Genomic DNA, 27460 nt, shown 5'->3' with positions numbered 1-27460 from the left:
CCGTGGAGTAGACAGGCTGGGCTCACAGGGCCATGCGCTCCAGCCGGAAGGCACAAAGCTCTTGGTGCTAGCAGGACTCCTAGGATTACACCTTCTAGGCTGAGGATGCCACAGTGTGATGTGTGAACTAATGGATTCCCGGGAACTCGGTGCTGCCTCCCTCATGGCCGCTAACCGAAAAATTGCTGGCCATCCAGGGCCAGCATTACAATTTGAATGTAAAATGCCCCCTCCCACCAGGTTCCTGCATTCAAACATTTGACCACCAGCTGGTGGCCCTGTTAGGGGGAACTTGTGGAAACTTTTGGACATGGGGGTCTAGCTGGCAGATACAGTGTGTAGGAGTTAAACCTAAGGGCTTTAGGCCAGCTCCATCCAGTTCCAGATGGCCATCTCTGCTTCCTCCTCACCAAAATCTGGAGTCCCAGCCACAGGCTCTTAATGACACAAAGCCACCCCACCTACGCCATGCTGGAATGCAGCCTCTCAAACCATGAGTAAAAATAAATCCTCCCTCCTTTGAGGTACGGCCTTGGGGCACCCCATCCCAGCAACAAGAAAGGTAACCCGCAGCCTGTTACACAGACTGCCTTCTACTCCTCTTCCCCTTGTCTTTGGAGATGGATTGACCCACAACTCACCATGTTGCTAAGGGCGACCTTAAATACCTGCTCCTCCTGCCTCTACTTCCCAAATCCTGGGATTATAGTCCTATGCCATCATGCCTCAGCTAAAGGCTGTCTTTCCTGTTTGTTTGTTTGTTTGTTTGTGATGAGTGTGCACCATATGCTTGTGTGTGCCCCAGAGGCCAGAAGATGGCATCGGATCCCCCAGAATTGGAGCATTAGGTGGTTGTAAGTCACCTAATGTAGGTGCTGGGAAGCAAACGTAAGCCCTTTGCAGGAGCAGGAAACTCTCTTCCCCACGGAACCGTCTCTCCGTCCTCCAGTGATGTCTTCTTGATGGTTTCTGATGACTGTGTCCCCACTGACTTGCTGCTCCATCTGCCCCTCCCCTTCTGTAGGAGCTTGAATGGAGGGTCCCTGTGTTAACCGCATCTATGCACCCAGATGCCTGGCTTGGCACCTCTGCCCCAGCTGCTAAGCACATGCTCATTAGGTTTAATTGAACCCTATTGCTGCAGCTGATGAATCAGAAAGACAGCAAGTGTTTTCATACAGCACAGCAGGGTAGCCCCAGTCACACTGGGTTTCCTTCCTTCGTTTTTGACCCTGATTGGGCAACTCCCTAAGAGTTGTAATTCAGTCTCTGATGTCTCCCTGACCACGTAAAAATTAAGTAGTCTTGGATGAGTCATTGAGAAAATGAGGCATTGAAACATTTCTGGGACGAAAGGGGGATGAGGATGTGGACCCTAGGATGCTCTCTCTAGTTGCTTAAATAAAATGGCTAAAAAAATGGGGTGTCCAAGACTGAAGCCTCTATGGCAACTGCCCCTCTGGAAGGAGTGGATTCGATGCCACACACATGTTTTGTTGCTCAGGAGGGAGGGGCAGAGATGGGCACTAGCATTCTTTGGTGGAGAATATTTAACTTGTTGATACAACCGTTGCTAAGGCTGGTAAAGTGTGCCAGCACCACGGTCGCAATAGAATAAGCAAACAGTTCATCTCTTGCGTTTGGGCTACTGCCAAGAATGTCTTGCACACACCTTTAATCCTAGCACTCGGGAGGCAAAGGCAGATGGTTCTCTATGAGTTCAAGGCCAGCCTGGTCTACAAAGTGAGTTTCAGGACAGCTAAAACTTTTACACAGAGAACCCTATCTCAACCCCCTCCCCCCCAAAAAAATGCCTCAAGAATTTCTTCCACATGCCTGGCTCTGCTGCATGAGATAGAACCACGGAGAAGTCAGAGCTCTTGCTTTTAGTCGTTAGCAAATGTCTATGCCCTTGGGGGCTGGCTTAGCCTGTAAAGTGCTTGCCTTTGCAAATGTGGGGACCTAAACTCCATCCTATAACCCGAGTAACAGAATAGCATGATGACTCAGGGAGGCAGAGACAGGGACATCGCTGGGCTCACTACCAACCAGTTCAGCCTGCTTGTTGAGTTCCAAGCCAAAGGGAAACCCTGTCTCAAAAGCAAGGTGGAAAGTGCCTGAGGAGCAAATTCTATGATTATCCTCTCACCTCATCTGAATACATACATGCATGCATGTGCCTACACACACACACACACACACACACACACACACACACACACACACACACCTGAACACCCACACACACACACTAATATGCTCAAAAAGTAAAGATAAATTTAAAATATCTACAAAATAAACAGTAGCAGCTGTCTGTCTATATTTCCGTCTGTCTCCTTATGTAGGTATCCTTAGCAGCCATCATCTCCAAGTCAAGCTTGAGGCGCCTCTGCTTCAGGTTTTGCTGTGTTGGAAATCCTGACATTTGGGGTTTGACTGCTTTTCACTGAGCACTGAAAATGCTTTAAGAGCCAACAAGTCTCCACACATGCTCCCTGGAGCAAAACCCACAGAACTTTCCTCAGTTGAGGCTGTGCTGTTGACAATGACACACCACATACTGGGTGAACTAGGCAGTGATGGGAACCGTGGTGAAATTCCCTAGCAGAGTACAGGGAGGATGGGGACCGTGGTAAAATTCCCTAGCAGGGTGCAGGAAGGATGGGGACCGTGGTAAAATATCCAATATTTTGTTTCCTTACTTAAGTGATCACTGTATATCAAAAGTCCACAGTTTATTTTTTCTAAAAAAATTAAATTTGTATATAAAGTCTACTTTCTATAGTTTTAAAATATTGTTTAATCTAGTGAGTGTATGTGGTGTGTGTGAGTATATGTGGTGTGTGAGTGAGTGTGAATGTGTGTGAGTATGTGGTATGTGTGTGTGAGTGTGTGTATGTGGTGTGTCTGTGTGTATGTGGTGTGTCTGTGAGTGTGTGAGTGTATGTGGTATGTGTGTGTGAGTGTGTGTTTATGTGGTATGTCTGTGTGTGAGTGTGTGTATATGTGGTGTGTCTGTGAGTGTGTGAGTGTGTATATGTGGTGTGTCTGTGAGTGTGTGTGTGTGTGCACTTGCACATGTACCTAGTGTGTGGTAGGGAGGGGATGCTCGCCATGACAATCTGTGGGAGTCAGAGGTTGACTCTCAGGAGTTGGTTCTCTCCTTCTGCCTTTATGTGAGCTTTGGGTATCAAACTCGGGCCATCAGCCTTGCAGGGCAATCACTGTTACAGGCTGAGTCATCTTGCCAGACTTCTATACAAAAAAACCCCACAGCCTTGTGATTTCATTGTTTTAGTAACAAAACCGGCTTAGACAGTTGGCCCTGTCTCTTAGCACCTCCCAGTTCAAAATGCTTGCATCCCTTTCTACCCAGCATTCTCGTACATCTGCAGGTGAGGCCACATACTCAAGCCTTAGCATGACCATCTTTCTAGGCTTAGCCTTTTTTCCAGAAAATAGGTTTCACCTGCCCATGGCGGCCACTTGGCTTCCTATCCTAACGCCACTCTCCCCAGGCAGAAGAGCGTACAGTGTCACTTAGAGGGCTTTGTGACTCGGGAACATTCACCAAGCTCACAGGAGTGCCTTCAGCCCAAAAGCTTATGCACTTTGGATTATATTTGCATGCTTAAATTTGTTTTTATATTTATCTTATGTGTGTGAGTGTTTTGCCTGCATGGATGTGTGTGTGCCGTGTGTGTAGCGCCCATGGAGGCCAGAAGGGGGCATCAGATCCTCTACATCAGGAGTTAATGATGGTTGTGAGCCACCTTGTGGGTGCTAAAAACCAAACAGCAAGCACTCTTAACCACTGAGCCATCTCCGCAGCCCAGTAAAAATTACGTAAGTGCGTAAGTAGTTATATGTGGAGTAAATAAGCAATAGAGTATAACACTGAAGCACAAAGACTTTGGATTTAGTATTCAAAATTCAAAGTTACACTCCATCATCCTGGGTAAGATTCTTTTTTTTTCTTTAAGATTTATTTGTTTGTTTGTTTATTACGTATATAGCATTCTGCCTTCATGTATGCCTGCATGCCAGAAGAGGGTACCAGATCCTATTACAGATGACTGTGAACCACCATGTGGTTGCTGGGAACTGAACTCAGGACCTCTGGGAGAGCAGTCAGTGCTCTTAACCTCTGAGCCATCTCTCCAGTCCCCAATTCCATCCCACCCCCTTACTTCCTCCCCCCTTCCTCCCCCCCAGAGCAGTCAGTGCTCTTAACCTCTGAGCCATCTCTCCAGCCCCCCACTCCACCCCATGGGGGTCGGGGGGCTAGATTCTACAAGCAAAATCCTGACTTCTCTGTGGTCTGAATCTCATTCCTCCAACTGAAGGTGTTAGCAGAGTCACTTCTAACTCACATGAGGTGCGATTTCCACAATCCATACATACTTCTCCCCTCCTCTGACCAGTGATCCCAAGAATGGGTCTATGTCGCTGAGGCATCTTGTGAGGAGGGTTAGCCATTCCCCAGCAGACACCACAATAGAACAAGCTCTTTTATTCCCCCCCCCTTTTTTTAATCGTCTGATATATGATAAGACTGCATTCTCTCCATGGCCTCCCGCTGTGTAATCAATCACTGCTACCTAGATTTCAATAGCCATCCCCTATGTCTGCCAGGTCTAAGGTCTCTCAGTGTCTCCTGGCTTCACCCAAGGCCACACGGAACACTTGGTTGTCTCCTGAAACTCACTGAGATGTGTAGGGACATCTTGGACTAAGAGCCCCTAAATCTGTTGCCCTAAGAAACAAATCCAAAGCATCAACAGCCCTGCTTAGGGGTCTCAGCTAGCTTTCCATCTGTGACAAGACCTTGGGGTGAGCAACTGTAAGGAGAAAGGCTATTTGGACTCCAGGCATCAGAGGGTTCAAGCCCTGGTCATCTGGGCCCATGGGAGCAATGTGTCGTGTGGGAACCTTACAGGAGGGAGCTCTGTTAGGGACTTTCCCTAAACTCTAACTCTAAAGGAGGCAAGGTTTATTGGGGGCTCATGGTTTGGGGGATACAGCCCGTCATGGCAGAATAGGAAAAGCCATAGGAGTAGCTTGTGGCTGTATCAGTGGGAGCCTGTGCAGCTGGTTACATGACGTCCAGGTTCAGAAAGCACAGGACTCCAGGAGAAGGGATGACCCTCTCGCCCCACCCCCACAGCTCCACCTCTGACTTCTAGGCTACGTGTCCAAAAGATTCCACAGTGTCCCAAAACAGCGCTGCCCGCTCAGGATAAGCTGTTCCAGTAGAAGCCACTGTGGGCACTGTCATCCTCTTCTGCATCTGCATCCCACATTACTTTAAAATTGTGTTATTATTTTATCATTATGTAGGTGTGTGGTGTGTGTGTGTGTGTGTGTGTGTGTGTGTGTGTGTACACTGGATTCCTTGCATCTGGAGTTATAGGTATTTAAAGTTTCCTCATATGAGTGCTGGGAATTGAACTCACGTCCTCTATGTGACTAATATGCTCTCTTGACCACTGAGCCGTCTCTCCAGTGCCGCCACCTTCTTTTTTAAGGCAATCTCGTTGCTGATGCCAGAACTCATCATTTCCCATAAGCTGGTCGGCCCAAGCTCCCAGCATCCACCTCTCTTCCTCATCCCATCACAGTGGTTGCAGTCACACGCCACCACACCCTGCCTTTATGTTGTATGCTGGGAACCAAACTCGGGGCCTCTGGGAGAACAGTGAGTGCTCTTAACTACTGAACCATCTCTCTAGCTCCTGGAGAGACTTCTTAATTTCAAGGTGTGCATTTAAAGAATGATGGTGGAGGTTTGTGAGTGGTGAGCATTCTAGTTAGCCAGAGTTATTGCAATCGTGAAACCCAGTAGACCCGGAATGTAATGCATTCTGCCTGTCGTTACAGACACATGTATGACCACTTCTTGAACCTGTACCCACAGCTGATCAAGGACCCTTCCATCATGGAAAAAGTGCAGGACTTCATGAAGTATGTATAAAAGCTTTCTGTTCTCATTGCCAGAACCCCTCACCTTGCCAAGCTCCTACTCTGTCTCTCCAGCAGAGCCTCCCCTATTGCTCTACTCTGTCTCTCCAGCGGAGCCTCTCCTATTGCTCCTACTCTGTCTCTCCAGCAGAGCCTCTCCTATTGCTCTACTCTGTCTCTCCAGCGGAGCCTCTCCTATTGCTCCTACTCTGTCTCTCCAGCGGAGCCTCTCCTATTGGAGCAGGAGTAAGACCTGTTGCAGTCATCCGGGCTCCTTCAGAGGTCAGGTTGAATGTCCCATTATCAATAGGTGAGATAACTGGAAGCCGTGGGCAGTGACGGAGCCCCCACGTGGGTGCCCCTCTCTTTCTTTCTAGGCCCCCCTTCTCCTCCTTCAGGTGTTTCTGTGCCGTGCACCTGGCAGTTAGTTCTGAGTGGGTGTTAGGGAACACTTAATCCCATGCTGGAAGGTGGGGAAATCTACAGGGTCTTAGCCCAGACTGACCTCAAATCCATGATCCCCTTGCCTCAGTCTCTGGGGTTCAGAGATTATCCATATGCCCAGTTCTAAAGTCAGGCTTCTAGTGCTTTCTGGGGGTATTTCCATTTTAATTAAATTTTCTGAAGAGTAAATTTTAAATCTGACTAAATCGATGGTCTGGCAGGAGAGTCATCTGGGGTCCCGAGGGTTCTTGTGTGGTCTGCTGGATCACACATTAAACATGCCCCTCGAGAAAGCCAAGCGCTTGGACCACACATCAGGCAAGACTATGATGCTGGACCTCCTGCGGTGTGCATTGGATTATCTTTAGAGACACCCCCAAACAGTAGCTTTCTGTGTGAAAAATTATGTCAGATCATTAAATCAGCCCATAGAAAGAACTAAATTAAGACATAAAAATGATAGAACTACTAAAAATAAACCATTTGAGCTGGGCAGTGCTGGCACACTTTAATCCCGGCACTTAGGAGGCAGAGACAGGAGGATCTCTGTGAGTTCGAGGCCAGCCTGGTCTTCAGAGAGAGTTCGAGGACAGCCTCCAGAGCTACACAGAGAAACCCTGTCTTGAAAAAAACAAAAACAGCAACAATAATACTAGTTTTTGGTTTTGTTTTGTTTTGTTTTAATCTAAGGCCTGGCAGGTGGCTCCACAGTTAAGAACACTTGCTGCTGCTGTAGATACCCCGGGTCTGTTCCCAGAACCCACGTGGTAGCTCTGCATCCAGGAGATCCCACGCCCTCTTCTGGCCTTTGTGGGCACTGCATGCGCATGGCCCACAGATATACGGGCAGGCAAGACACTCACAGGCAGTAAATTAGAAAACAATAATCCTTTTCTCTGAGAATGATGGAACAGAAATGCTAAGGCAGATATCAATAACAACCTGAGATGGAGAGATTTGTGAGAGACACAGAACCATGGTTAGACGGTCTTGTCCTCAGAGCGTGGTCCCCCTTTGAGCAATTTCAGCTCTTCTACATACGAAAGTCAAGTCTTTACCGCTGGAGCAGTGTGCTTTAAGGACTGCACAGTGACAGTCTGCGCTTGGCTTTCACAGGTTAGGATCACATGCCTAGTTCCCTAGATAAGACCCCAAGAAAGCTCCGAAAGAGCCAACGTCCTGGGGTAAAAGTAGAAACAGTTTGATGTCTGCTGAATCACTTGAGCGGTGACTTAATAAAACTCAGAGTTTAATTACACCACCGTGTGCGGGTGCGTGGCCTCTAGACCCTGCTTTGATTTGGCTTTGAGTGAGTCAGCATTGAGATCTGTGGTCAAATCTAATTTCTCCCCCAGGAAACAAGACCAGTGGACACGGAAAAACATCAGACAACAGAAAGACAGCCCGTTCTGGAGACACACCGGCTATGTTATGGCCCAGTTGGACGGTCTTTATATAGGAGCACTGAAAAGGGCTTCATTAGAAAATACGAAGGTAGGACTTCTCAAAGGTATCTCAGAGTTTGTATGGCCTGAGTGGTGAAAAAGAATTTTTTAATCCAAGGCTAGGGACATAGCTTTTCGGACAGTTCTATCCCTAACGCCATAAACAAAACAAAATAAAAATGTCTGAATCTATTTTTCCTTCTTACAGAAATCCATTTGAATAAATCCAACTGACAAAACAAACAAGCCAAATGTCAAGAGTACATAGCCAACCTGGGCTACTTAATTACTTCCAAGCCAGCCTGGGCTACATAGTGAGACTCTATCTCAACCAAGCAAAAACAAAACAAAAACATTCCAAGTTATTCCGAGATCAAAGTGGGACCAGGATATACATTCCTCACAGACAAGCACTGTTATAGCCATCATACTGTGACGTCTAATTGACCAACACAGAGTTTTGGTTGGCAACATAGTTTGTTTCTATTTTTTCCAGCCTTTTCTATACACAGCTCATGGTGAGGCTTAAGAGCTAGTTACAAAAGTACAGGCTTTTTAGCTAACTTGATGGGGGTTTTAGACTTCCTTCCTAGTAAGACAAAAATGTCTTAGTATATAAATTCTGATTTCCACGCCCAGCGATAATCACATAAACACACAAATGTGCAAAAGTGTGGGTTGTCACTCTGGAAAGAAATTAAGAAACCTTGAGGTACCTAAGGTACCAGCTGACATAGTCCCAAAAGTTATGGATATTTTGTTACCATGGGGTAGTGTGTGTGTGTGTGTGTGTGTGTGTGTGTGTGTGTGTGTGTGTGTGTGTGTGTGTGTGCATGTGCATATGTGCATGCACGCGCATGTATACATAGGGCAAAATATTTGAAAAAACTTAACCAAAATGTTGTTCATAATTCTTAACCATAGGGGATCACGCTTGCTCACAAATTAGAAATACAACGTAAAATTGGGCATGGTGGCACACGTCTGAAACTCAAGCCCTTGAGGTGTGTAGCTGGAAGGATCAGGAGTTCAAAGCCCTGTGCTGCTTAGTTTTAATGGCCAAAACGACTAAGAATCACCAGGGAAGACTCTTGAGGGGTAGTCTAGACCAGGTTGGCCTCTGGGCTTGCCTGGCTTGATGGCAACTGAGACGGGAAACCCATCCTGAATGTGGGCGGCCCCATCCTGAATGTGGGCGATCCCATCCTGAATGTGGGCGGCCCCATCCTGAATGTGGGCGGCCCCATCCTGAATGTGGGCGATCCCATCCTGAATGTGGGCGGCCCCATCCTGAGTGTGGGCGGCCCCATCCTGAGTGTGGGCGGCCCCATCCTGAATGTGGGCGGCCCTATCCTGAATGTGGGCGGCCCCATCCTGAATGTGGGCGATCCCATCCTGAATGTGGGCGGCCCCATCTGATGGACTGTGCCCCGGGCTGTACAGAGCAGAGAGTGACGGCTGAGTCGGAAGTACACTAGCCAGGACGCATTTGTTCTCTCTGCTCTTGGCTGTGGTTGTGTCTTGACCTCCCTGAAATGACCATGCACTTGTAAGCCAAGTAAACCCCTTCCTCCCCTGAGCTGCTTCCTATCCAGATAGTTTATCACACCAGCAGAAATGAAACTAGAACAGCCATTTTCTCAGCTGCATAGGGCATTTGAGGCCAGCCTGGGCTACATGAGATACTGTATGTGCTGGCTAGTTTTATGTGAACTTGACCCAGGCTAGAGTCATCTGAGATGAGGGAGCCTTAACTGGAAAAAAAAAAAATATGCCTCCATAGGATCTGGCTGTAGTCAAGCCTGCGGGGCATTTTTTTAAATTAGTGATGGATAGGGAAGGGTTCAGACCACTAAGGATGGGGCCATCTCTGGGTGTGTTCCTGGGTTCCATAAGAAAGCAGGCTGAGCAAGCCATGAGGAGCAAACCAGTGAGAAGCACCCTCCATGGCCTCTGCATCCGCTCCAGCCTCCAGGTTCCTGCCCTATGTGAGTGTCTTACCCTGACTTCCTTCAGTGATGGACTATGGATGTGGAAATGTAAGCCTCACGAACCCTTCCTCCCCAAGGTCATGGTGTTTCGTCGCAGCAATAGTAACCCTAACTCTAAAAGAGAGAGAGAGGAAGGAATAAGAATGGCAGGAGGGGGAAGGAAGGAAACCAGAAACCATCCTGAGAAATAGTTCCTCAGCAGTCTGGTGTTGACGGATGGATGGACAGACGGACACACACACACACACACACACACACACCTTCCAAACACAAAAATAAAAAATACAATTTAAACATTTTTAAAGAATAAAGCCCTAGGGGTCTACAGAGGTGACTCAGCAGCTAAGAGCACTGGCCGCTCTTGCACAGGACATGGGTTCAGTTACATGCACACAGTTGGGGTCACAACACGTCTAACTCCAGTTCTAGAGGATCATGTGCCCTCTTCTGGCCTCCTTGGGTACTGCATGCATATAGTGCACAGACACGCAGACAAAACATCTATGCACATAGAGTAAAAATAAATCTTTTCTAAAAGGAAAAGAATAGACTAAAACTAAAATTGCCTCTAAGGGAAGGAAGGAAAGGGTGAGAGAAGGAGCAGAGGCAGCATTTCCTTGAGTGGAACTTGCTTTGTAGGCTTGCCTTCAAAACCACGCTGGTCCTAATTACAAAGCACGATTAAACAGCAAAGAAGAGCAACCTCTCCTTTTTAAAAAGAGGGGAAGCGATGCAAATCTATCTAACCTTTAATTTTTTTGTTTTGCTTTTTTGTGATCATAGTGTAATTGAGTCATTTCCCCTTTCTTTTCCTCTCTCTAAGCCCCCTCACACATTCATTCCTCCTTGCTCTCTTTCAAACTGGTGACCTCTTTCTTTATTAACTGTTGCTACATGCGTCCGTGTGTGTGTGTGTGTGTGTGTGTGTGTGTGTGTGTGTGAGCGCGCACGCGCGAGGGCGCGTATGCATAGATATCCCTGCATACATAAGCGCTGCCTGCTCAGTCCGTTTATGCCACTTGTCTGTCTGTCTGTCTAAGGGCTGGCCATGGGGATTGGGATAAACAACTGTTGGGCTCTCCCCCGGGGAAGACTGTGTCGCCCACTCCCAAATTATCTAGTTGCCTGCAGTTCTTTAGTATGGCTGAGGCCCCGTGGTCTTTCCCATTTCCATCAGCTCTTGGCGTCCTTGTTCAACTGATGTTTGGGAAGTCACATTGGTGAGACCATGAGTGCAAGCCTCTGACATTCCTAGGAGACACAATGTCACAGAAAACTCCCTGATTTTCTGGCTTTTACAGTCTCTACATCCCTTCTCCAGAAGCCTTAGGTACAGGGGTGTGTTGTAGATGTATCCTTTGGGATTGGGCTCCACAGCTCTGTGTTTTGATTGGTTGTGGTTGCTGTAATAGCTCCATCTGTTACAAAGAGAAGTTTCCTTGATGATGGGAAACTCTTATCTGTGGTTGTAAGGACAAATACCTAAACTTTTAGCAAAAAGAAACTAACATAAGAATTTAATTGTGGGTGGTGGTTCATTCCTACAGTCTGAGCACTTGGGGTGCCGCGGCAGAGTTTCTGAGAGTTCTTTGCCAGCCTGGCTACATAGTAGAATGATGTCTGTTTTTCCAGAGAAACTGAGTTTTGTGCCCGGCACCAACTGCCTGTAACAGTCGCTTCAGGAGATCCAATGGCTCCGGCCTCCTTGGGCACCTGCATTCACATGTACATGTCCTCACTCAGACACATGATTAAAAATAATAATGTTTCAGACATGAGACACAAGGAAAACAAAGCTTATGTGGTGGTTTAAATGCCAGCCCCTCCCACCATAGGCTCATCTATTTGAATGCTCAGTCGCCAATGGCTGAAACTGTTTGGGAAGGATCAGGGGGTGTGGCTTTGTTGGAGGAGGCGTGTCACTGAGGGTGGAGGGCCATGCTCTCTGTGCTTCCCAGTTATGGATCAGATGTAAGCTCTCAGGTACTGCTCCAGTACCACGCCTTCTTGCCTGATGCCATGCTTCTTATCGTGATAATTATGGACTCTAACCCTCTGGAACCAGGAGACCCAATAAACTCTTTTATAAGTTACCCCGGTCATGGTGTCTCGTTGCAGCCGTAGAAAAGTAACCGAGACAGCTTATGAATGTTTTACACACACACACACACAGACCAACCTGTGGGTTATGGAAATGAGTCAGTGCTTGCTGTGTAATCATGAGGACCTGAGTTCGGACCCTCTCAGCAAAATAGCGCCCCCACCCCAGATAGAATACTGCTGAGATCTCAGAGAGCACCGGCCCCTCCATGAAATAGTCCCCCGCCCCAGAGAGAATACTGCTGTACCCAAGGGACTCCTGCCGAGGGACACCAACAGAAGCTCTGTTTGCTGTCTTCGCGAAGGACTTTCGCTTCCAGAATCTGCCCTGACATGACATGCTAACTTCACTTCTCGGTTGTAAAGCCTGAAAACTTGCTTGTGAATGGCTACTGCCACAAAGTGCACCTGCCGCACTGTACGGCCTCCACATAATAAATAATATAGCAGAGCCTGGACAACAGGCGAAGCCAAAGATGACGTGTCACAAATCAATGCTCACTGCTGTCGTGTGTCCTTTCACAGCCCATGACGATGTCCCAAATTCAGTTCCTGAACGCCGTTGGCGACCTGCTGGACCTCATCCCCTCTCTATCTCCCTCAAAAAATAGCAGCATGAAAGCGTTTAAGAGATGGGACATGGGCCACTGTTCTGCTCTTATTAAGGTGAGACCGGTAGCTCCTGTCTTCCTGCTCCCCACACGGACTCTATTAGTTTCCACTAGCTATGCACCATAACCAGTTTCACTAATCACATACCCAACACGCATTTTCCCTATAAGTCTGTAACCCATGCACAGCAAGCCTCTCCTCACCCCTGGCTGGAAGTTGGGTGGAGGGAATGAGACATGATACTAAGTATTTCTTCTACAATTCTGCCTATGCTGCATACGTGTACCATTCCGACCTTCCAGATGTTTCTCTTTCGTGCGTTAGAAGGACAGCCAGCACACATTGGATGTTAATGCTGGGCTCCTTTGGCCACATTCTCCAATAACAAAGAAGTGAAGGGGACCACTCGGCAGGGAAAAGGCTCTTGCTGCCAAGCCCCGACGGCCTGAGTTCAAATCTTGAGTGGCAGGGTGGAAGGAGAGGACTGACTCTCACAGAGTGTCCTCTGACCTCCACGTGTGCACCGTGGCACACGCACACCCGCAGGAATACCTGCACGTGCCCACACCGGTGAATAAGTATGTTTTTAAGAAGACCGCACCATAAATATAAGTTGGCGCAATCCCTGAGGGCCACCCACGTGTATTGCGCACACGGTTACCATAAGCCGCGCTGCTAACTGTCGCGCTGCTAATTGTGGTTGTGACTGCAGGTCCTTCCTGGGTTTGAGAACATCTATTTTGCCCACTCGAGCTGGTACACATATGCAGCCATGCTGAGGATCTATAAGCACTGGGATTTCAACATCAAGGACAGAGACACCAGCTGCAGCCGCCTCTCCTTCAGCAGCTACCCAGGTAAGTAAATTCAGTGCGAGGTCTGAGGACCTTTCCGAAGCAAAACTCTGGTGGTCTGGAAGGAGGGACAGAGTGTCCACTGCTGGGGCACACCAGAGCTTCAGAGTGTTGTCTGAAGAATTAAATAGAATGATGTAAGTGGGTTTGCAGAGCTCCCAAGTGCTTTGCAAATGTGAGTAGATGCATCTGTCCGGATTTATCTGGAATGCCAATAGGACACTCAAATGTCTGTTTCCTGGGCTGTGTGGTGCCAGCAGAGGAACTCGGCAAGTCCCGCCCTCGGTATCTCCACTCGGTCACAGTAGTGTGTATGGTGCTCCACCAGGCATGTGACCCCTAGTACATAGTTACAGATGACTGAGTGTCTAGCCCTTGTACAGCAGTCAGGAGAGGTGGGAACTACAGGAATTATGGTATCACGGGATGACATAGGTCTGTCTTAGTTACTTTTTCTGTTGGCAGTCAATCTGGCCTACATAGAGAGTTCCAGGCCACTTAGGACTACATTGGAAACCCTTTATCAAGAAGAGAGAGACAGGGAGGGGAGAGGGAGAGAGCGAGAGAGAGAGAGAGAGAGAGGAAGAGAGAGAGGAGAGACAGACAGAGACAGAGAGACAGAGACAGAGACAGAGAGAGGGAAGAGAAGAAAAGAAAGAGACAAAAATGAAGGAAGAGAGAAAGGAAAGAGGAAGAGAGAGAAGGAAGAAAAGAGAAAGAGTGAAGGAAGGAAAGAGGGAATAAAGGACAGATACACAGCTAATGAGACAGCTAGTTGGCAAAGCAGCCTGCTGCCAAACCTAAGGACCTGAGTTCGATTCCCAGGACCCTCACGGAGGAAAGAGAGAACTAACTTCTGCAAATTATCCTGTGACCTCCACACATCACATGTTATATGCGCCCACATAACGATAAGTAATTTAAAATGCAATTTGAATGGCTTTAAAAGAATACATAAGTCAATACAGATAACATAGAGACCCTTATAAGTCAACTGAAACTCCAAAGGCAACGGAAATCTTTGGGAGGCAAGGCCTTGCTGTGTGGCCAGTCTGGCCTCCATCCCCTGCCCCAACTCCCTAGCCGGGAGCCATTATCCCTTGTGGCCCCACACCCAGTATGGTGGGCATTTTCATCCTTTCATCCCGCAGGTATTTTTCCAGGAGCCCACAGAACAAGGTAACCCATGGCTCCTCTAACAGACAACTCTGCTTTCAATAGGGGCTGGAAGACTCAATGGGGACCGCTGGTTGATGAAGGGGGCGGCCATGTTGGATTCATACAGTAGATGTAGCATCTAGCTTTGCCATGGAGCTGGCGCCGTGGGGAGTGGTTTTCTCCTCCTCTATGGAGAAGTGCCATGGCAGCTGGGTGGAAGAGAAGTAGGGTGTCAGGTTGGGACTGAAGGACTGTGACCTCGAAGCTCTTATAACCTGAGTGAGGGTGTTAAGAATCCCTCGGTCAATAGTTCCGTGCTGTGTGTCACACTTTTGAAATCTACTAACAGTATATATTACATGTTCTGACCCTATACACACACGAAAAGGTGGCTGTGAGCGCTGGGGGAGGAGGCGCTGTTTGGCCTCTATACATGTGTATTCTATATAGATTGCTTAGTGGTTAGGGCACTTGTTGCTCTTGCTTGAGGACCCGGGTTCAAGTCCTAGAACCTGCATCGAGTGGCTTGAAACTGTCACTTCAGTTCTGGAAACATAGCGCCCTCTGACCTCTGCAGCGCCTGTACACAGTGCTGCATATAAACTCATGAAGGCACACACACAGAAATAAAGATCAATGTTTTAAAAAACATGTTAAGCCTTGAATATATACAGGTTTTACTTGTCAACTATGCCATAGTAAAACCGGAAGGTGGAAATTAATTAGGACATAAGCAAATGAAATAGTTCAGATATTTATATTAAAATGAGACAAAAGCAATATAACACTTTAAAAATTCCTGAGTCAGAACGCACATCAAGTCATGAAGCAAATCCTTCACCATGTGTGGAAATAACAATGACTGGATGGTCTAGGCCCCTCCTTCTGCAGCTTCAGCCATGTTGGACATTAAATACGTTCATTTCACGATGCTCTGTGCTCCTGACCCGGGGCTGAAGTGACTGTGGAGATGATTGTCATGGAGCTAGGTATGGTAACTATGCTGAGGCAGGAGGATTGCTGGGAGTTTAAGGCCAGCCTGGCTGTACAGTGAAACTCAAGATGGGGAGGGAGGTGAGAGAGGGGAAGGAAAGGGAAGAGAGGGGAAGGGAAGGGAAGGAGAAAAGACCACTGTGAGAAATAAGAGAGTCTGTCGGGTTGTAGCATGTAGTTCTCTCCTGTAATCCTGGTATGTGGGAAAATGAGGCAGAAGTGTGTGTGTGTGTGTGTGTGTGTGTGTGTGTGTGTGTGTGTGTGTGTGTGTAGGGAAGTTAGAGAAAAGGTCCCTGGCAAAGAGATAGGTTGTAAGGGCCCACATGATTTCTTCTCTACACACAGATGCCTGTGCTAGCCCAGCCAGTCGTGGCCAACAGGAGATTTAGACATTTTTTAGAAAGGTTGTTCCTACACTAGACACCAATCAAGAAAATGATATGATGTCTGGCGTGATCTACCTGGTTAGTCACAGGGTGATGGAGGGAGACTTAGATGATTTTAAGGGGGGCATTTCAAAGCCGAGTAGGTATGTGTAAGGGTGGGGTGGGTCTTCAGCCCCCAGAGCTAAGGTTAGTGTTTAGGTCAGCAGAACTCGACCGGCACACCTTGCTATACCTTCAACTTTATCAGGACATCTAATGGTAGCCACTACAGGCCATCATAACAAATTAATGAAATGACTAGTAATTACTGGAATTATTTCTTCAAGGGTTAATACTTAAAAAGATTCCATCTGAAGCTGGGTGTAGTGGTGTTTACCTAGTCTTAGCACTCGGGAGTTGGAAGCAACAGGCTTAGGGGTTCAAGGCAGCCTGGGCTACACGGGACCTTGTCACAGAATAAAACGTCAAAACGAGATCAACCAGGTTGATATACATACTGGATTCATAACAACTGACCTTCTTGACTTGAGCATATCTAGTCATTGAAATATATGGGTGATGTTTTGTAGTATTACAGAATTAATCAGTTTTCCATCACTATAATGAAATAGCTGGGAAGGCTTAGTGACACACAATTTCAACTCCAACACTCAAGAAGCCGAGATAGGCAGATCTCTGTGAGTCTCAGGCCAGCTGGGAGAGCATAGAGAGATTCTCCCCCCCTTCTCTCTCTCTCTTTTTTAAAGATTTATTTATTTATTACATGTACACCAGATTGAGTTGTAGATGGTTGTCAGCCACCATGTGGTTGCTGGGAATTGAACCCAAGACCTCTGGAAGAGCAGCCAGTGCTCTGAGCCAATTGTTTGTGTGTGTATTAGTAAGTCATAGCTACATGACCAAGAGTCCTGACACAGTGCCAGCACTGGCAAGCTTAACACAGCACTAATCACTTAGCATCTCGGGGCTTCCCTGGACCAGCAGCTCAGATAGGTACAGTGAGGAACCTGTGTCTGGGCTTCAGCTACAAGGCAAAAGAGTGAGGAGGCCCTGGGGGGCTGGAAGTGCCGGTGGCCTAACCTAAGCTGGGGGATTCCCGAGGGCACTCACGGAACCAGTGGGATGGCTGGCACTCCTTCCTCTCCACTCCACGCTCTCCTCAGCAGTGACCAAGTGTCTCCATGACAGGGTGCTGGGTTTCCACTAAATCAAGAGACACAGGAGAACAAGCTAGTCTGCCTATTGTGACTTAGTTGAGAAGTCACACACGACCACTTCTGCCACATTCTATTTATTAAAAGTGAGGGACTAGGGCCAGCTTACACTAAAAGGCAGAAAAGTAAGACCTGTCTTTTGAAACGAAAAAAGGTGTCAAAGTATTTGTGGACAATTCAAGGCCACTACTGTGCCCTGCATTCAGGTGGCTGCAGAGAGAGGATTGAGTTTGAGGCCAGCCTGGGGTAGCCCTGGCTGGCCTGACACTTGCTATGTAGACCAGGCTGGCCTCACTCACGGAGAGAGGGCTGGGGTTAAAGCACCTGCCTCAGACGGTATGTCTCGCTGTCACTTACTTCCCTGAGACCAATCGGGAGTATTGACTGGGGGCTAGGACTGCATACGCCTCTAATTCCAGCACCCAAGAGGCTGAGGCAGGCCAGTGTCTGCGATTTGAGGCCTGCCTGGTCTACAAAGAAAGTTACAGGACAGCTAGAGCTACATAGTAACACTTTGCCTATAGAGAAAGCGGAGAAGGGGGTGGGGGAGGAAACAGGAAATAAGAAAGAGGAAACAAAAGGTTTGGATGGGGCCTGTCACACTGTGAGAACTAGACCACACTCAAAGCTGAATTAATCACTATACAGCTTGTTTGTGCTCATCTGGAGTAAAAAGGAAAACAAAAAAAAAAGTTTTCTTTTTCAAATTCCCTACTGTGTGCCTGTGACTGGCATGTTGATAAACATTTGTCTCATACAGATTATCTTTTCATTTCTACCAAAACCCAAAACACTGACCAAGGGTATTTTATTCGATTCTTCAAAGACAGAAACAGGTTGAGAGAAGTTAAATAGGCCATACACAGAGATCAAAGTCACACAGCAACTTGGTTGAGTCCTGGGTTAAAACACAGTATGTCTGCCTGAAAACACCCATGCCTCTTTTTCTGAAATTGCTCAACTCACATCAAACAGAGATGACTACCAGGAAAGGAACCAGGAACTCAGCCTGCAGGCTTGAGGAGCATTTGCTTGGGGACAAAAGCTGGAACCCATTCAGAGTGTCTCTAATTGAATCCAGTAATGGTAATCCCCACGAGACCAAGGCTTCAAGCTTAATTACCTATAATGGAGGCTTTCTGGAACATTCTGAGTATGTGTCACAAATTGTGCATGTGCTCTTACATGGCATTGTGTCTGGTGAATCCTATCTCCAGCGAGAAACACACGTATACAAACCTCTTAAATGTCCTTCCTGCAGGTAGATCAGGGGAAGGGCCGGTCCAGCCAGCCTCTTCCCGGGAGCTGAGCGGGATGGTGAGTGTTGACTCAGACCCTCCTCCCATTAGTTATGGGGGGTGGGGGGCACACACACTGAGTCGGGAGTCTGTAGAAGCAGGATCTCAATTTATTCCAACAGGCAGGAAGGGATGGGAATCTTGGGATAGGGTAAGGTGAAGTGAGGCGTTAAGGGCCAATAGTATTCCACCAAGCAGGCAGGTAGCTAGGCAGGGGGCAGTCTTGCATCAGATCTGACTGAGTCACCCCCACGTGGCGGTTACAGGTTAGAGACAGATCGACAAACTCTAGCCAGGCTCAGGAGGTCATACTGGGCCTCACATCTGAGCCCAAAACTCAAGTGAGGCTCAGGAGCTGACACTGGGCCTGGCATCCAAGCCTTTCTTAGGCCCAACAATTGCCCCTAAAAATTTTGGGGGGAATGTGCTGAAAGGCCACACACAGTTCACCCAAGGGAATGCGTCTTCTCTGGGCACCACAGTGACTGAGGTCAGAGGACGACACGGTGGGAGGGGTCAGTTCTCCCTGTCGCCTTTACAGGGTCACTAAGCTTGCCTAGCATTTTCACCCACTGAGCCTTCTGGTTGGCCCCAAAAAGGTTTCTTTCTTATTCCCAGGCAAGGGTGTTTAGAATAGCTCCTGGGTGATGCTAACATGCCCGGACTAAAGCCTGTCCTTTGACGCCAGCTGCCTGTGTGGTCCCAAAGCATAAAGCTTTGCAATAGACACAGGAAAATGAAAGCCAAGGCTCCAAGCCCTGGGAGATTTTAGTCAGTCTTCAAGGTCCATAATGTGGTTACTTTCCTAGCTTATAAAGTTGTCTGTTTAATAAATGCATGCTGTGGACATTTTAAGGCACCATAATTACTTTCACTAATTTCATGTTACCTCTTTGATCTCGAAGACTCTGTCGTAAAAGTAAAATCTATACAAACGGCTCACAAGCTCACACAGGCCAAGTCCCTGCCCTCTGTTCTGAAAGGCTTGAAGCTAGAAGGAAGGCTCAAAGCAGGACACTCACTGGCTGCGGATGATGGCAGGCAGACTTTGTAGTGCTTACTTCCGGTTTCCTTAGCCTCCCTTTGTGTGTGCTTTACCCGCTTTGGCGCCATGCCAGGACAGGGTGGCTTCTGTGGTCACGCCTGTCTCCGTCAGCCTCCCCGCCTGGCTCAGAGAGCATCCTCCCTCCAGGCCTCCCAGGACCCCCCTGTGTTTTCCATCCTCTTCCTGATGAACTGGCCACTCAGCGGCTCCCCCAGCTCCATCCTGTCTAAACCGCCCCTGTGAGTGGCTCTTGTTTCTAATGTAGTCATATCGTTGTGCGGGCTCATAATCATATTGCTTTCTCTTGCATGACTACGTATCTGTGCCCATCGGGTACGTGTGGCTAGAAAAGAACTGTGTTCCAAGTCCGTCTGCAGTGACTCCTGACTTGCTGCTTACTAGCTTCAAGTAGTTTATCTACTGTGTGTGTTGTGTGTGTATTGTGTATGTGTTGTGTGTGTATTGTGTATGTGTTGTGTGTGTGTTGTGAGTGCGTGTGTGTATGTGTGTGCGTGTGTGTATTGTATGTGTGAGTGTGTATGTGTGTATGTGTGTGTGCATGTGTGTGTGTTGTGAGTGCGTGTGTGTATGTGTGTTGTGTGTGTATGTGTGTGTGCGTATGTGTATTGTATGTGTGAGTGTGTATGTGTGTATGTGTGTGTGTATGTGTGGTGTGTGTGTGTGTGCGTGTATAGAGGACAACTTTCAGGAATGGGTTCTCTTCTTCCACCATGCGGGTGCCAGGTTAGAACTCAGATCATCAAGACTTGGTGGCGAGTGCCTTTACCTGCTGAATCTCTTAAAGTCTGCTTTATTTCCTGGAGAAACTCCCTTTTATTTCTCAATCTCAGCAAGAAAGTTACCATGAGATGTTATCTGAGAGTCGACATTTATAAACTACGTCCCTAACTGCTGTCAATGTGCCCTCCAGGGCTGAAAGTGAGGCATGGCAGAACAGAAATGACACAGACAATGCTTCCCTTTAGGCCATGCATTGGGACTTTGTACCCTCTTTGAGTCTTACTTGATGTCTTTAAGCTGTGCAATACGGACTCACCCTCCCGCAAGTAGTTTTTGCAAACCAATCTGCCGTTTTGCTTTTGCTGCTCCAGAACTCTGGGTAGCCTGCATTTTTCTATCTTCTGGTTCCTTTAACAGAGATCCGTACTCTATGACGCCAGTACAGTAAGCCCTCAAGCACTCAGTCACACGAGAATGTCTGCTCTTGTGTCCAGAGAGGCAGCCACAACAGGGAAGAATTAGGTCTGTGTCAGAGTTCTGGTTCAACCACAGGAGTCTCCTCCCACAGGCTTGCTCACAGAGGCCACACAGGGTTGTGCAGTCTGAGCCAACTGTACAAAGGGAACCAGTAAATGAATGAGAAGTCTCTGAAAACTGACCCACCCTCTGTCCTATGTCCAGCCCGGGTCTTCCCAGGAATTGCATTCGAGGGTGCCATCAAGCCTGTATAGACTGGAGCACATAGCTCACTCTTGCTTCCGAGTCTTCCTGTGTGAGCTGATCCACCCTGTGGAAAAGCTCGTTAAGTCAGTTAGACATTCTCTTACTGTTTCCCACTCTTCCTCCCATACTCAGGAAATTAAACTTAGGTCGTGAGAGCCCGATGACGTCACGCACTCTCTGGCTGTCAAAGGAGAAAGGGAAATTGTCAGGTTTGGAGGGCTGTGCATGCAACTGAAATGCCGTTTTGTTCCAGGTTTGGGGTAGATAAGAGTTTCATGTGGCCCAGGTTGGCCTTGAACTTGTTGTGTAGCTGAGGATGACCTTGAACATCTACCTGATCCACTTTTCTCTACCTCTAAAGCACTGTGCTGTAGACATGACCACCACACCTGGTCATGCTTCCAAGACTTTGTCTTGGTGTAACCCATGTATTGTACCTCCCACCTTACCTAGCCCATTCCAGGCTCTTGGTAGTTGCACAATGACACATTCTGATGGCGTGGTTTTAGGTGTTCCAAGTATGTTCTTTTTGTACATAAGAAGAAAGGCATTTATTTGAATGTTTTAGGAGGGAGAACATGAAAATGGAAACTCTTGTTTCTTTAGATATTAATGTATATGAAAAGGCTATTTTTTGGTATGAAAGGTAAGTTAGTGTAAAGAAAAATATTAAGTAACATATACGTTGAAGAGTTTGAGTTAGCCAATCACAATGTGTACATTTATTTAAGTATCAGATGTACCCTATAGATGTATACACTTTTACCTCTTAGTTAACAAGACAAGGGAGCCCCCAGAAAAGGTTGAGCACTTGCTGCTCTTGCCTGGATTTGGTTCCCAGCACCTACATGGCAGCTCACAACTATCTGTAACTCCAGGTTCTGAGGTTCTGATACCCTCTTCTGGCCTCCTCGGGTACTGCACATATGTGGTATACACTCAGGCAGACTATTCATACACATTATATGTGTGTGTGTATACGCGTGTATATGTATGTGTGTATATACATTTGCTTTTCAAGACATGGTTCTCTGTGTAGTCTTGGCTGTCCTTGAACTCTGTAGACCAGGCTGCCCTTGAACTCAGACATCAGCCTGCCTATGCCTTCCAAGTGCTAGGATTAAAAAAGGCGTGCACCACCACTGCCTTGCTAAATTTAAAATATCCCAAAGCTCTAATACTAAGAGCCAGCAAGATGGCTCAGTGAGTAAAAGTGCTTGCTTTGAAATCCTAACAGTCTAAACTCCATCCTTGGAACCCATATAAAGGCAGAAAGAGAACTGTTGACTAGTGTTTCCGCTGCTACCATAAACACCATGGGCAAAAGCCTACAGGATGTCACCGAAGGAAGTCAGGGCAGGAGCTGGGGCAGAGGACACTGAGGGTGCTGCTTGCTGCCTTGTTTGGTTTGCTTTCGTATGCACACCAGAACCATGAGTCTGGAGACAGCACACCCATAGTTACCTGGGCCCTCTTGTCAATCATTGTCAAGAATATGCCCCCACGGACTTGCCTGTAGGCCACCTGATGGAGGCATTTTCTCAGATAGGATTCTTTCTTCCCAGATATGTCCAAGTTTGTGCCAAGTTGACCAAACCAAACGAACAAAACCAGGACAAGAACCAACTGCACAGAGTTGTTCTCTGATCCTCGTTTGTGTGTCCTCACACAAGTGTCCACACACACTACACATACAGACAACAGTGACAAATTGAGTACAAGTAAATAGTAAAAACAAAATATTAAGTGAGTAACTGTTACGGTAACAGAAAGCGTAGATAATACTCAGATATGCCAAAAAGAATGGGGACGTTGTAAACGGTAGACACCCGTGTTGTCTGTTCTGTCATCGCAGAAGACTTTAGGCGGGGTGATTTCCAAGCAGAAATTTGTTGCCTGGGAAGTCAAGGTGAGGGCAGCAGGGCTGCTGTCTTCTGAAATCCCTTTCCTGCACAGAGTTGTTCTCTGATCCTCATTTGTGTGTCATTTTCGTAGCTGGCACCGCTTGTGAGCCCTGACATGGCGGCGGGCGGGAACGCTCCCTCTGACATCTTTCCTCAGAGCCCTAGCCTCACCTGGAGAAATGGTCCAGAGCCTCGCCTGACTCTGGGCTCTCAGACATTCCTTTAACACTCCCAATCGTTGACCTCTGCCCGTGGGGACGTGCTCTGCCCTCCCCAGGCTCCTGCTGCGTCCCAGCTGCCCGGCCACGTTCACCCCAGCACAGACCTCAACACAACCCCACATTGTCTCCAGCATTTAAAAAACTCAGTGAACCAGGGTGTCAAAGTCCCCTTTCAAGGCCATGTTCAGGTTTATTCATGTAGATGCATCCATGTTTAAAAGTCTCAAGCAAAATTTATAAAGCACAGATTAGGGAAAAAAAAAGGATGTCTATATTCTTAACTGCCTAGCAATATACCCTACTGATACCTTCCCTAATTCACAAATTCCTCAAAGTCCTGCCAAATAGGGATCTAGTTCTGTCTGCTGTTTACACACATAACCTATTAAACACACACCACCTATCCCCTAGCATCCATATGCACGTGTGTGCGCACACACACACACACACCTCACATTGTTAAACTTTTCTAAAGAGAATCTAAGAGGGTGTATGGTCTACAAGCACCTGTGTAAAACAGCCCAGGTGTGCCAAAGCTGGGAGAGGTTGGTACAGAGAAAAGAAAACCACAGCAGCTACTTTGCCAGACCCACTGTGTATAGGAAGTGCTAATGCTGTCGTGGACCGTGTGTACATGTGTTGACCTGTGTGCTTTTCATTCCTCTAGGGTTCTTGGAGTCTCTGGATGACTTTTACATCCTTAGCAGTGGCCTGGTCCTGCTACAGACCACCAACAGTGTGTATAATAAAACCCTGCTGAAGTTAGTGGTCCCCGAGACTCTCCTGGCCTGGCAAAGAGTCCGTGTTGCCAACATGATGGCCGAGGGTGGTAGGGACTGGGCAGAGATCTTTGCAAAGCACAACTCAGGTAAGTAGTGCTGTCCAACATCCTCAGGGGTGCGCCTGTGCTAACTCGTCAGCTGAGATCATTAACCATGTCGCCCTGTGTCTCCCAACATCTCAGGCACCTACAACAACCAGTACATGGTCCTGGACTTGAAGAAGGTGAACCTCAAAAAGAGCCTTGACGAAGGCACTCTGTATATCGTGGAGCAAATCCCCACATACGTGGAGTATTCAGAACAAACCAATGTTCTAAGAAAAGGTACCGTCTTCCCAGGCGTCAGGACTGTGGCCTGTCTGTGTGTCCTGGCTTCATTTCTGCTGTTGTGCTCTCCAGAGAGAAAGCAACTTAAGGGTGGAAAGGTTTATTTTACCCACGATTCCATGTGACAGTCCATCACGGTGGAAGAGGCAGGGCAGGAACCTGAAGTAACTAATCTTCGCGTCCGTAGTCGAGAGCAGAGGGAAAAAAAACACACCTGTCCACATGCTCCCCGCTCAGCTAGCTTCCTCTGCTCTCCTATAGTCCGGGCTCCAAACCCACCCACTTTCAGGCTGTCTTCCCCGATCAGTTAAGACAATTGTCCTCCAGACAAGCACACAGGCCAAGGTGATTCTAGGTTGTGTGAAACTGAAAGTACAAACTAACCATGGCAGTGAGGATGATGAGGGATGTGCTGTGTGGGGTGAGTGACAGTGTGCTGTGTGAGCATGGGGGGATGGTCTGTGTGAGCATGGGGGGATGGGCTGTGTGAGCATGGGTGATGGGTCTGTCAGTGACAGTTATCCTGGTAGAGAATTATCATGTTCAACACAACATGTGAGAGGATGCCTCATGCTCTCCGTGCAGAGACTGGGACTCCCGGCAAGCACATGACCTCTGACCTCTAACAGCTCTAATACTACCTTCTGTCTCGAGCTCTGGAGGTTAAGTTTTAAGCTCCGCTCAGCACATATTTGTGGGCTGTTACTCTAACTCAGGCGGGAAAAGCAAAGACGCCAATTTGCTCCTCTCCACGAACTCTGGAGCGTCGTATAGCAAAGGAAGCAAGTCCAGAATGGTGAGGGCTGAAGTGGGCTCTGATTTGCCGAGCCTAGTAGAAGCTAGCTGAGGAGGGCGCCGTTAGTGTGAGGGTTAGAGGTGGTGGCTTGGCCACCAAGGGAACAGCCCAGCCAGGTGAAACCCAGGGACTGAACTTGGGCTTCCCCAAATTCTCAGGCAAATAACACATCGTCTCCAACTCTCGTCCCTTCGCATCAAGGCAGTCATGATGTAGACCAGTCACTCATTATTTTAAAAATCCAAAAGTTATTGTTTTGATACTGTAGGTTATCTGGTAGAAAAATATGATCCAAAGTCAACTAATGTAGTAGGAAAAAAAGCTCTCCCCAAATCTGCAAAACTGGAATTGAGCCTCTCCTGTCTTTATCCCCTCATAAAGACAGTGCTTATTACAACAGTCATTTTTTGTCTCTGTGACAAATCATACGGCAATAACTTAAAAGAGGCAAGATTTATTGTGAGCCACTTTCCTGTGTAACAGGTCCCAAAATCAAAATTTTAACACTTGCCACTTTCCTGCATTGACTCTTTTAAAAAGTTTTTCCATTAGTATATATTGATTGTGTATAACGATATGTTTATTATGTCATTCCTGCACAGGTGCATGTTTTATCATCCTCCCCCCTCACCTCCGCCCCGCCCCTCCCCCAACCATAAATCCCTTTCCTTTTCCTAACCAGTCCCTTCTGCTTTCATGACTTATTTTTTTCTGAGCATGGGAGAGACCTGTCTGGTTTAATTAGGGTGATTGACAATAGCTTGGGTAACTTACCATTGGCTTACGCTGCAGAGGAAAGTGTCTGTAGGTCCCCTGAGACCAGTGGCTACACCACAGGGGAAAAAACGTCTCCAGGTCCCCTTAGACCGGTGGTTCTCAACCTTCCCAATGCAGTTCTTTAACACTGTGGTGACCCCCAACCATAAAATTATTTTGTTGCTACTTCATAGCTGTAATTTTACTACTGTTAGGAATTGTAACGTAAGAATCTGATATGCCCTCAAAAGGGTCACGACCGACACACAGGTTGAGAACCACGGTTCTAGACACTTTTCTGTGCCTTTTCTTCGTGTTCTGTTGTTTGATCTTCACGGGGAAAATTCCAGATAAGCATCATGTTACACAGTCCACTGAAAGGATCAAAGGAAGGCTCAGGAAGAAATAGGAGATGCTCTCTCGAATACGATACTGTGGATCCATTCTTTACACTAAAGTACCAAAGCCCCCTAGCCTTTGAAAGCAGCTCCGGGATGGAGGCAGCAGTATCTTTGTGAGCCAAGGTAGGCTTGGTACCTTGCTTCCAAGAGGGGATGGTACTGCTTAAACACCACCTGGGTGACCTGGGAATAAATAAGCACCCGTGGTAAATGCTTTTGTGAATTGCCAAAAGACAAGGAGACAGTGGGTTTTGAGGGAGCTCTTCCTACAGTATTAATTATCAACGAGTTTAATACCGAGACTGGCACTGTGCTAAGACCTGCAGCTGCCTGAACATATTCAGTGTCTACAGCGACCTTTAAAAAGAAAGGGTTCCTTGTACACGGCTGGGTTTCTTCGTGTCATTGTGATAAACACCATGATGATCAGAAGTGACTTATACAAGAGTTTATTTTGGCTGATGGCCCCAGCGGGGGGAGTCCCCAATGGCTGGGGAGGCACGGCAGCAGGCTGCAGGGGCCAGAAATGGAGAGACCATATCCTCAGTCACAGGCAGGAAGTAGACAAAGCAAACAGGAAGTGGGGCCAGAATGTAACCCTCGAAGCCCACCCCCACTGATGTACTTCCTCCAGCAAGGCTGCTTCTCTTAAAGAGGTCCCATAGCCTCCCCAGACGCCACCAACATGAAACCCAGTGCTCAAATGTACGAACGAGCCTATGGGGGACATGGCTCATTGAAAACACCACAGATGCCGACAGTGTTGCTGCCATTAAAAAAAAAAAAAAAAAAAAAAAGATGAAGACGTTAGCCCAGAGAGGAGAACAGTTTGTCCAGTGTCACACGCCTAACCCTGCTGGAGCGAGACTCGGCGTGCAGACAGTGTTGCTTCTGCGTCTGTGTGACCTAGTGTGCCCTAGCAAGGAGGCTGCTGTCACCCGATAGCTTGTGTTGTCCGTGTCTCCATTCTTTCTGGTGGGGTCTGTGCCCCAGCAGGGTCGAGCATTTGCTTTGCCTCTCTCTCTAGCTTCTTCCTGGATCGGATTCCCACCCCATAGTAAAAAAAGACGAAGACACAGGAGGGCCAAGGCAACACAAAGGCTCCCCTTCCTATTCCTGAAGTAGAGAAACCCCTAAGGTTTAAGATTGGAACAGATTCCCTGTACGGAGGGAGTGACGGGCTTCCTAAGGCGTTTTCCCTCCAGTCCATCTGACCTCACTGGCCCACCGTACCCCTCCCTTGCCCCCTCCTTCCGCCCCTTCCTTTGTCCACGTGGTCTCAGTTCTACTTTTGAGTCATATAAATGAA

General features: G+C 47.6%; 1 protein-coding gene across 1 annotated transcript in view; it reads left to right on the top strand.

Moving 5' to 3' along the window:
* Positions 1-27460, top strand: part of Plbd1 (phospholipase B domain containing 1) — a 43040-nt gene that overhangs the window by 11115 nt on the left and 4465 nt on the right. Inside the window, exons 3-8 of the mRNA XM_005072888.4 lie at positions 5881-5964; positions 7761-7899; positions 12467-12607; positions 13266-13410; positions 23758-23958; positions 24055-24195. Coding sequence (XP_005072945.1) covers positions 5881-5964; positions 7761-7899; positions 12467-12607; positions 13266-13410; positions 23758-23958; positions 24055-24195 — 851 coding nt within the window. The remainder of the gene's footprint in view (positions 1-5880; positions 5965-7760; positions 7900-12466; positions 12608-13265; positions 13411-23757; positions 23959-24054; positions 24196-27460) is intronic.

The sequence above is a fragment of the Mesocricetus auratus genome, unplaced genomic scaffold (genome assembly GCF_017639785.1).
Source record: "Mesocricetus auratus isolate SY011 unplaced genomic scaffold, BCM_Maur_2.0 Super-Scaffold_100001, whole genome shotgun sequence".
NCBI lineage: Eukaryota > Metazoa > Chordata > Mammalia > Rodentia > Cricetidae > Mesocricetus > Mesocricetus auratus.
Note: the sequence above shows the minus strand (reverse complement) of the source record. Positions and strands in the feature narration are given on the sequence as shown.